Source organism: Diorhabda sublineata, chromosome X (assembly GCF_026230105.1).
Source record: "Diorhabda sublineata isolate icDioSubl1.1 chromosome X, icDioSubl1.1, whole genome shotgun sequence".
NCBI classification, from domain to species: domain Eukaryota; kingdom Metazoa; phylum Arthropoda; class Insecta; order Coleoptera; family Chrysomelidae; genus Diorhabda; species Diorhabda sublineata.
This window is the reverse complement of record NC_079485.1, coordinates 29,912,902-29,924,866: the sequence shown is the minus strand read 5'-3', so window position 1 is coordinate 29,924,866 and position 11,965 is coordinate 29,912,902. Positions and strand designations below refer to the sequence as shown.

General features: G+C 33.6%; 1 protein-coding gene across 5 annotated transcripts in view; it reads right to left on the bottom strand.

Annotated features, from left to right (window-relative positions):
• The window catches only part of LOC130451508 (furin-like protease 1), a 105,009-nt gene that overhangs the window by 33,295 nt on the left and 59,749 nt on the right, over positions 1-11,965 (bottom strand). For all 5 annotated transcript variants that reach the window (XM_056790563.1, XM_056790560.1, XM_056790564.1 and 2 more), the window contains exon 2: positions 35-288. In XM_056790563.1, the coding sequence (XP_056646541.1) occupies positions 35-190 (156 nt within the window). In that variant the 5' untranslated portion in view covers positions 191-288. The remainder of the gene's footprint in view (positions 1-34; positions 289-11,965) is intronic.

Here is an 11,965-nt window from a genome sequence, read left to right as displayed (position 1 = left end):
TATTAGGGATAATTCAGGGTATGATATTACATACCAATCCATGATTAACGAAACCGTGATCTCTAGCTACCGCGTCAGCTACGTCGGATCCACCTTCGATATGCACAGCCCATTGTTGAGTATAATGTGTTTTCGTAAGCCTTACAATGCATAGGAATACACCAATACAAAAATAAGAGAAATGCCTCATTATCTGCTTCCAAAAGACGATGTTAAACCGTCGAGTTTGATAATTTTGTTCCTTAAAGGTCAAACCAAGAATTGCCGTAAGGTTAATAAAATTTTAATCTGAAAAAAAAATAAACAAGAATAAGTTTATAATTTGACCAATAGATTTTTTTATTCATTTTGAACGTGCTCGGCTACTATGAGAATGAGTCGTGTGTGAATGGTGTCGAAAGTTTAAAGATGGCCGTAATGATGAAGGGGACCAATGACGCAAATCTGTCGTTTCAGATGACCTGGTTCAACAAGTTGACAGAATGGTTGAAAAAAGCCGCGGATTCATCATTACTTCGTTGTCTTCGGAATTTTCAGAAATTTCAAGGTCTAGGAATTTAAGTAGGTACGAAAGAGATTTGCTCCAAGTTATTCAAGATGTCCTCGTAATTGGTCTGGAACTGAAACTGCGATCTTTGGGAGGCATATTTGTGGCATTCATGTGCTTTATCGTCAAATTGGAACTAAAGCTGGTGCAAATGGGTCTGGCGGTAGAAGACATTAGCTAACCATGGGTGAGTTTTGAGTGGCCGATACTTATCCTTCTTACAATGGTTAAGTCTTGTCTGGAGATGCCGGCGAAGTTGAGGGTGATTTATTGAGTGTTCAAGTTTTGTTCCCACGTTATTCTGGTTTTTCTTTTAAAGTTTTATTGGTGGAATGTTTGATGGTTGGAATAAGTAAATAGTTCTAATCCAGAATGTGGTTGATAGAAAAAATTATATAGAGATTAAAACGGAAAAGGACTGAAAATATAAGAGAAGATAGTGAATTCGAATATCTGGGAAAAATATAGACAAATAATAAATTGTAGTTAATAAAAAATAAAAAATACGGTTTTAACAGTAATCAAACTAAAAACTAAAATATAATTTTTAATATTCATTATTTTTTAGTTCTAGAAGCGCATTCGTTAGTGTCTTTAATTTGAATTTTATTTTTTGTTTTTTAGTTAAATTTGCTATTTTAAACCCGTCTTTAATATTGTACAGATGAGTTGATGGTTGCATCTCGATTTTGTAAGTCCCTAATGAGAATATTTGGTTATTTTGATCTAATTATCGCATCGTTGTCAGTCTTCAACAATTGTGCAAAGCTTAAATGGAATCAGATCGCTGTAAGTACGGTAAAATCGAGTCCACAATGACAGTTACAAGCATATAGGTGAAACTAATAAATGTGCGTTAAAAATGGATCTGGTCAATACACTTATTAATTAATCACCCTATATATACCATATATGTGATAAATAAATGATGGACGACCCTGATGAACGTGACGTTATTTCCAGGTACTCGATAATTAATTAAATTGAGAGTAATTTCTGTCCATTAATAAATATCTTTTTAGCATGCATACAATAATTGAATTGTTTATAAATGTATTCAGTATATATGATGAAATTGTTAATTTATACTTATATGAAATTAGTTTTCAATATATATTATTCAAATAATCCTAAAAGACATATATAAAAGTGATCATGAAATATCCCAAAATAATTTGTTAATAAAAACATTTTTTGCATAAAACATGCAATTTTTCATTAGAATGGCATTGATTAATACAAGCAATTTATCGGATGAATTTATATTGTAATTAAATAATAAATAAATAAATAATAAAATTCTGAGAGGCACTCATTTTCGATTTGCTCAAGTAACTTCCGATAGATTTACTTTATTTTTGAACAAAAAACGGAAACGCAACCGTACTAGTACACTAAAAAGCGAGGTTACGCGGTCGCGCCTATCCTTTACGCTTTGTTTCAAAAATTCCACTTTATATCTGAACTACCCTCGTATAATTTTATTAAGGATACACTGCGGAAAAAACCGCTCGGTGTGTAACTATTCTAACGTAGTTTTTACTTTCTCTTTTTCGCTTTGCTCCATTGTTTGTTTGTGCGTGATTCCGCAATCTCGCGGGACATAATTTTCATTTGAATTTCAAGGTACTTAAACACCTGAAAACCTTTTAAAACTTCGAACACTTACTTAAAAAGGATGTATCTTTTGTTTCTAATTTTCCATTTTTATTTAAATAGCTCACAATAATTCATTGAACTAAGAACTCCACGGGAAAATGCACAAATACATACTTAAGCGATATTAAGCTCTTCACATTTGACACTTATGTTTAGGATTAATTTTACTTAGATACTTTTTTTCTGCACTCAATGCAATCAATTTTCCAAAAAAATATTCCACAATAAAATCTAATACCATACGATGCAGGTTTTTCAAGGCTGATTGTTAATTCAAACATTCTCGTGTCGTTATAATTCTATTTAAATTTAAAATTTCAAGTAAACAACAATGAAGTGACTACCAGGTCACCAGGATATACCAGGCAATGAGGAAGCAGACAGCCTTGATTAAAAAGGGACAACGACACCATATTTTAGACCAGAGCCAGATGAAGTTTTACTGCAAAAACACAACAAGGAAGTTCTCGAGACATCTGGAAATGACATTTTACTTGTCGGTCTTCCACCACGTCTAATCCACCTTAAGACGATAGGCATGACAGAGGACAGAGCCAGATGAAGTTTTACTGCAGGAACACAACAAGGAAGTTCTCGAGACGTCTGAAAATGACATTTTACTTGTCGTCGGTCTTCCACCACGTCTAATCCACCTTAAGACGATAGGCATGACAGAGGACAGAGCCAGATGAAGTTTTACTGCAGGAACACAACAAGGAAGTTCTCGAGACGTCTGAAAATGACATTTTACTTGTCGTCGGTCTTCCACCACGTTAAATGCTACCTTACGACGATAGGCATAACAGAGAACAACTGAATATTCTGCAGCAAGCTATAGAGAGCAGACCTACTCGGCTACTGTCCTGCATTTCAGCAAATCGATTAGATACCTCGAAGAAATAGTACTAACACCTTATTAAGTTTGAAAACCCCCCAGAAAAATAGCATCTTATGGGAGAAGTCTACTTATTTTGGATGCAGAATACTGAGAATCAAGTACAAAATATCTACCAACAACATCAAAACATATTAAACGTTCAAGTGCAGAGTATTTGTGAAATCAACAGTGAATGTACTGATCTTTTGGAGGTACTTTTATTAGAAGCTTCGACAGGCGTTAATAACGGAGCAGACTGATAATTACTACATAGAATGCGCAATTAAACTGCACTGGAGTACACTGCAATGCAGAAGGCGATTATCTGGCGATAAAAGGTTGGACAATTCCTTTTCATAGGATCAAACTTTTCATCGGTATCCTAAAAAGCTATCAAATCATAGTCATAAACAAGTGCGAAAACGAGAAGCAGGGAATAAGACTCCAGGTCTGAAACAATCGAAGATGATTTTTTCCTATTATACGAACTGGTATAAAAAGACCCGTCGATTGAACAAAGATGATCTAAGCAGATATATGCTTAGTGGACACTGTTAGGTGGACTACCATTAGAAAAAGTCTCGACAGCTCTTATCGTTTCTGTAAGGAACCGATGGAAACCGCCTAACACTTCCATAGACAAAGACTACGGTACTTACATTAAAGCGTTCCAAAGCCAGAAGAGGCAAGTCGCATAGCCCTTAAACAGAAGCTCAATTTGCGTTCCTACCTGACTAGTGAACACTCTGGGGTACATCAATAGCTCTAAGTATTAGCTCATCTAATCGAATGTAAAGTTGTATGTAATTGCATACTCATTACCTGATATTTTAGTTTGGATCGGAAATTACTTGAATACTATGACCAAAATTATTATTTTTAATAAAACAGAATCATTAATGACTTTTTTAAAAGGCGTTATAATTAAAATTTATCCAACAATCTTTTGATATTTTCTTATTTGACACAAAAAATTGCGTAGTGGATAAAATATAATTGAAATTTTGTAGAATATTGTTAGAGTCATAAGAAATACATCTTAGTCGCCCCTCAAGCTATTAATGTATATTAGGGTAAATTCTAACCGCCCTCGCTAGGGTAACGTAATTGTAAATACCGAAAAGTATTGTCGTTTACTGATAACGGTTATAGCCACCCTCTATAGTGAAATTCCGTATCATTTATAATGGATAAATTGTACAAAGTAAGGGTTGAAACAATATCTATCATGTCAGTATTTTGATAGTGAACAGTGCCGTTACGTTACACAGAATGGGAAACTACGAGCCCGAATCAGATCACCTATCAGTTGATTGCGAATCCTACGTTTCCGAACATCGCGTTCTGTTTTCGGTTTTATTCAAAAAAAAGTACATAAATATCAAGACATATATTTTCAAAGTTGGAAAAGAAACAAACAAAAACAAACAAAACAGCAAGCAAGTGATTAGTTTTTCAACTACAGTGAACTCGATCCGGATTACATTCAAATCATGATAGAGTAAGCCGATCCTACGAGGGTGGTTCAAATATAAACAGGAATTTTGCTATTAAAAATTCGGTAATTTTTCAGTTTAGGTTGCATACGCCCGATTTCCTTGAAATTTTAATATGTTGTGCAGAAAATTATGCTGATTGATTTAATGTATATATAAGGCGCGGAAATTATACCTTCACATACTTTTTCGAGGTTGAAAATTTAGATGGGTTAGGTTAGGTTAGGCTCATACTCAAAATATTGAGCGATTTTGAGATATTCGTGATAACATACCTCGTTATGGAAGACATTATTCATATTCAAATAGAATTGAAGCATTTATTGAAGAAATGTCACGAATGTATCCAATAGAAATTGATGATTATTTGTACGTGTAAATAAATGATTATTGTTAGAAATTGATTTGTGTCATTACATTTGTCGTAACTAATTATATTTAATGTTGAAGAGGATTGGGGGTGTTAAAAGATAGTCTAACCCACTCCCCGCCCCTAATCCTCTCCAACACCAAGTATTTACAAAATATCAACTATTCAAAATAGTGTACATTTTCCAATGTTCAAACCATAACAACTATGTTTTCCGCGCCCAACATAGAGACGAAATCAGATACACAGGTTGAACGAAACATTCCAATTCCATGGCTACCATGGTCTCCGGACATAACACCATTTTTCAGGAAGTTTTCGATTTGTCACGTAACTATTCGCACGTGAAAGATTCTACCGCCGTATTCGCAAAGCGTCTCTCTCAATTGACCAAATAAATAATAGTCGCATGGCGACAAATCGGGACTATAAGGAGTGTATTCCAGTTTTTCCCAACCCAATTCGTGGAGACGCGTTCAATCTTCCCAGCGTGTGAATTTCTGCTACAAATTCAGAAGTCTTGGCACCCAATATTACCTACGCTCATGCCCAATTCCTCACTGTTCTGGAGCGCCGGGCATGTGGATATTTCGAATCAAGGGTCTACCTTGGCTAATTCCACAATGGATATTGAATTGCAACTTCTTAACCTTAACTAGCCGATGGATCACTTTTGGATTAGAGATTCTGGAGAGGTTCAACAAGGTCAAAAGCGGTTATCGAATTACACCTCTCGCTCATTAAAATCGCGATTTATTAGAAAAGTTCTTCGGAAAAGATGTAATATAAATCAAAATAAATGATTCCCACTATTCACCTCTAAAATAATTTCGAAAATATATTCTGCCGTTCTTCAAAAGACCTTTTAGTCGATATTAATATTCCCAATGGCTCGCAGCTGCAAAGAGAGGTTTGTAACCACTTACTAGTTGCAAGGTTATTGCGTCTCATCAGAATGGTTTAACAACCCTCGTTCTGGCTTGAGACCCGAACTGAAGACAACATCAAAGAGTGTCGCTATTTGGTTCATGTAGTTAAACATTCCCCAGCGAAAGCTAGCTGGCGCCATCTTCACATCCAACTGCGAACCACTGGTGAGGTAGTCGTCGATGATAATATAGATTCCAATGGTAAATGAGGTGTGTAAAATATATCAAACGAATAAACCTCTGAAATAATTTCGAAATTCAATATTTCGAAAATATATTCTGCCTTTCGTCAGTTCAGTTCGGGTCTCAAGCCCGAACGAGGGTTGTTAAACCACTCTGATGAGACGTAACGTCGCAACAAGTCAGTGGTTACAAACCCCTCCTTGCAGCTGCGAGCCACTGGGGGTGTTAATATCGACAAACTCGATTGACACCACGCTCTTCAGAGGAGATATAATTCAATATTCGTCGACGAGGCATTAGGCAGGAAAGTAATTGTTGAAAGTTATTTCAGTGGTGAATAGTAGGAATAATTTATTTTGATGAGAAATATTATGTTCTAGTACGACTCTGATTATCTTGTTGTGGGTATGTTCTCAAATTTACGTTCATCTGTAATTGAAATATTTCAGTCATTGCATTTCATTAAGTAAATCAATACTGTCACACGTAAAACGAATATCGTATTGAATTCGTAGTTCGAATCAAATTGTCCAGCCGTAATTGCTAATTACTTCAGCAATGACGCTGGAATGTTCTAATAATGTCAGAAGTGATAAAGGACAACGTCAGATACCAGATGATGGATTCTCGACTTTATGCTTGAAGCCGTTTTCCGTAACGAGAATACTGTTAATTGGAATCTGTGAAAAATAACAGCGTAACAGTAATGTAGCCAATTACTGAACACAATTCACTTATATAGAAACATTTCTCACGATGCGAATTTAATGAGATTAGGTAGTCCAATCCAGGGTTCAAAACTATGACAGAATTAGTAGGAATTAAATCCAGTATGTTACAAAGATACTTTTCCAAAACAGTGGCAATCATTTATTTATACTTCCAAAAGTTCGCGGTGCGTTCAGTGTTGAATTTTAATCAAAGGTTCCGCAGAGCTAAACGATTTAGTTCATTATTCAATCATAATCGTGAACTTGTTCGGAATAGAATATGCGTATTGTAGTGATTCTAAATTAGTTTCAAACTGGTTCCGAACAAATTCAGATTTACTGCGCACTTAAATTTTCGTTCAGGGCTGAGTCACATTACTGATTCCAAATTGGTTCTAGCAGTACTTAGATTGTTTGATTGTTAAAATTCGATACGATTGTTCGTGAACTTGTTCGGAATAAAACATGCGTATTGTAGCGATTCTAAATTAGTTTCAAACTGGTTCCGAACAAGTTCAGATTTACTGCGCACTTAAATTTTCGAACAGGGTGATTCCGAATTGGTTCTAGCAGTACTTGGATTGTTTGATTGTTGAATGCTGATGCGCAATAGTGAACGTGTTAATATGAACAAAAATTGAACTTAATTATCTTCACTAACAGTCTCTAAACAAAAATGACATTGCTTGAATGTTTCTTGGTGAATTAGACCGTCATCAAACATAAATATGCAGTATATCCCCAAAGTAATTTCTGTTTGGTTATATATAGAAAACAAACGTGTACAGATACAGATAAAGTTATTTACGATGTTAGGAAAAAAGTAAAATATGCGGAGCTAATTGAATAATCACTTTCGACACAAATGTGATACAATGTTTTTTGTGTAACCGCCCTATTTTCATGAAATGGGCAAATTTGGAATGATATTAAACTTCAAAATGAATTTTTAAATATTCAAATAATCACAAGGTTGTGAATGGCCAACGTTGCCAACGCTGTGGTTTCCAACAACTGCTTGTTTACAAATAAAAAAGACGCCATCTAAATTGCGTTTTTGTCCAATTCTTGTTTTTGGTTCATGAGTGTTTAATATGTGGATAGTGGAATAATTAATGAAAGTGTTGATTTGGTTGTTTCTGTGGATATTGAATAGGAATTCCTACCATTACATATACCAATTTCCAGACTTGGTCTTGAAAAATATAGAAGGGAACATTGGTGAATCTGTTTTCTTAACATACGAAAATTCAAAATATGAAGTTCGTCAACTTTCTGAAGCGATTTCTCAATGATGTAGACAAGCACCCTTAAAAATGGTCTTTATGTGAATATTTCGAGATAATGCCATATTTAGAACGGAAAAATGAAGGATATCGTCCCAAGAAATCAAACAATCGCACAATTGAACTAGTTGAAAAAATTATTGACGAGGCACTTGTCGCAATTATTTTCGAATTATCTGGAACCCTTTGGGCGTGAAGAATTGTGTAATTTATTAGTAGAATATATCGAAATAACAAATAAACCTCGCAAATTTTCCGATAAATTTCACTTGATTTGACTTTAACAATCAGAGTAATTGACTCGCATACTCGGAACTGCGATTGTAGCACTGCTTTGATAGAAATGAAAATGGATCTTACATGGTGGATATACCTCGTATATAGCAGTAGGGAATAGTAACAATCAGTCAATACCAAAATGGTTTCTGGGATTTTTAAATCGTTTGCGATAAATTAAAAAGCTGAATCCGTAAAAAAACATATTGCTCTCATTTGGATAGTTTAATCATTGTGATGAGTAAATTCGTGAGAACAGTAGGTGTTTATCAGTATTTCCTTTCGATTGTCGAACCACAACAGACAAAAATAGATAGAACATTTCATCAACAAGCCATTGATTTTAAAATTTTAATGATAAGTTTGTTCCAGCAGTATGCTCTGACTATTATTAACAACGATAATTGCTGCTGGAATACCACTTCTAACACAGGTAGGGAAAAGAAGAAAATTGCTTTTATTTTGTAGGTTATATACAGGGTGTTTCGGAATAGCACTCCAATTTCTCGGGAAATGATTCGCTTCGTAAGTGAATTATAGTTAGCGATAGATTTCACCCGGGCTCCTGATTCACCAATAATAGTACGCCATATTGAATGTATTGGGTCTGAAATTGTCAACAATTTGAATAATTTTCTTAATATTATCCAGAACGTAACACTTGAAGATATTTTCAACTTGCATTCACTTTTTAATGAGGTTGTACAAATCATTCTCTTCAGAATTAAATTTTCTGTTTTATTTAGAAGTTTAATGCATTTATATGACATTTAACGAAGTAAAAAGGTAAAAAAATGTATTTTGTAGTTGAATTTTTTGTATTTTACGTGAAAATCATTACAGTTACAGATATGAGACCTATTTTATACAATTTTTCAGGTCAAAATACGTATAGACCAAACAAATTTGCATGGGAGAGATCCAAGACATTCAATATGGCTTCCTATTGTTGGTGGATGAGGAATCCGGGCGAAATCTATCGATCACTATAATTCGCTTACGAAGCATTTTTGGAAGTTTAGGATCATTTCCTAAGAGATTGAAGTGGTATTTCGAAACACTCTGTATAATTAAACAGATGAGTCGAATTATATTGAATCCCAAGTGAATAATAAGTTCGAAATATTGGACTTTTTTCATCATCACACACAACTAGCAGTTGCAAATCAAATTCTATTTATTGTTATAAAACTAAATATTTATTTTATGTTTGTAATTTTAAACATTAATATTACAATCTACGCGGATCTACGGGGTGTTTCAAAAAAAGGTGATTCCGTCTATAGGGCAGATAAAGAACTGAAAAAGTATTTGGGGTTTGCTCAGTAAAAAATTTTCGTAACGCCATCCGTGTTTAAGATAAAGGGCGTTGAAAAAAAAAATAAAAACATTTTTCACGATTTTGCCGCAACTACTTGCAACATTGCATTGAAATTTTATACGAATATTTTTTAGAAGCTGATACATCCTTTGAGTATATTGTTTTTATTACTGACTCTTATAGAGGTCGCTAGTTACACGGTTCGTACCAAGTAGTATTGAACATAACTTTTTCAATATTAGATTTATTAATCGAAATTTCAAGTGAACTTGAACAACATTTAATTTTACACCAAAAGGGTATTCTTGATAAAACTCGATACTTCGTACCGTTTTCGGAATATTTTGATTTGAAAATTATGAAATAATAACCGATGCTTGTGTAAAGTATCGATAAAATTATTAATTATTCTTATTAATTAGTAAGCATTAAGTGAATTGAAACATTTTTGTCACGTGAATGGGACCCCATCGATAAAACGGATACATTTAAAAAAATTGGGACTGAGGGCTTTCGTTTCTTGTAACTTTTCACAAAAATCCAGTCTCATCAGTACAAGATCTTGTTTATCAAAGTTCAAAAGTACAGGCACTGAGCTATTGGAGGCCTTAGTATGAAACAATCAACAATTTGATGATCATGTATTTTGGGACTCGAACTGTTGTTTGTTTCATACTAAGGCCCCCAATAGCTGAGTACCCATAATTATTGAGTAACTTTGAGTTTTACAAAGCAATAGCATTTTCTTTTAGTTTCTTATAGAAAACTGTCATTCATCGATAGTTATGATGTTGAGTCAATAATCATGACATTTCTTAAATCTTGTTATTTGTTAAATTGACTATTGTTAATCAAAATGTACTCAAATTTTGAATACACTGACGTGTTATTACGCTTAAGCGAGTGTCTAGTGCAGCTGTTACGAGTTATGCAGAAAAGTTTCCTCGAAGAAACTTACCAACTCAAAATACATTTAGAGCCTCTAGGAATGTGAGACATAAAAAAGTAAATTCTGGTAGGCCGAGGACAACAAGAACCATTAATAAAGAGAATATGATTTTAAATCTACTTGAACAAGATCCAGAGTGTGGCAAGACAAACAAATACGTTTTCTTCTTGGAGAATACACAATTCTATCCTTTTTTCTAAAGAATCCATCAATCTTATAAATGGTTTGGAGTCATCTATGAGGTCATCAAAGTGATTTAGAGAATGCTGTCTTTCAATGAGGTGAATCTACCTTTGTAGCATAAACTTTTTCTTTAGGATACAACCAAACTGTGTAATCTAAGGGATTTAAATCGCATGACGAGGAGGCCAATGAATCAGAGCTTTTGCACCTCTACCAATCAATCGATTCGGAAAATTCCTCAACCAATTACGACCTCTTCTATCTATACTTACATATTCTACTATACTTACAGTCTGTTGGAAGAAATCTAGTAATTTCAGTTTCATTGATATTAACAATAAAATGTCAAATGGTTTATTCAACAATGTTTTTTATCAATTGCAGACAACAACTTTCCTTTTGAAATATAGCAATATGTTTATAGAAGCCGGAACGTGTAAATAACATCCAACGACCTTGTTTATTTATACAAGTTTTTTAAAACGTGATAACGATAATTTTTCTTACATGGTTGTTTTGCGAAAATTACCTTCATAAATCACTGCAATTCATTTAATTAAAATTAAAACGTAAGTAACCGGATAAATTTCACGATCATTTATTTCCCCTGAGTAATATTTTGATAACGAATGAACTTATTCACCTCCTGTTGTTGATGACAGGACCGTAATAAAAACTTACAATTCCGATAAAACTAGATTTTAAATTAAATCATAGAAAAGAAAACACTCTCTTAATAATTATCAAGCTAAAAAGTGAAAAATAATTCTGACATTTGAATAAAATTGTTTATTTATTATCTCTATCCTCTATATAAACCTGATCTCTTTCCTTCCGATAAAAAATGGCAGGGTGAAAAGAAAAATGGAAATATGATTTGGATGATTTGAAAAGTATCAAAATTGCTGGACTGAGCGTTTCAGTGACGTATTTTCTTTATTGAAAACTTACTTGTCGAAAATTCACATAAATTGATAACGTAATAGCAGAAAACGTTTCTGATTTTTCTTGAATTGAATTTAAATATCTAATATAAATATATAAAAAAAACTGGGAAAATCTGTATTCTGCATTCAAAACAAACAATCCATTGTTAGCTATCATAACAAAAATTGTTACATCCTGTATTATACATGTTTTACATTCCAAATTCCTCTTGCATTTCATATAAATCCGTTA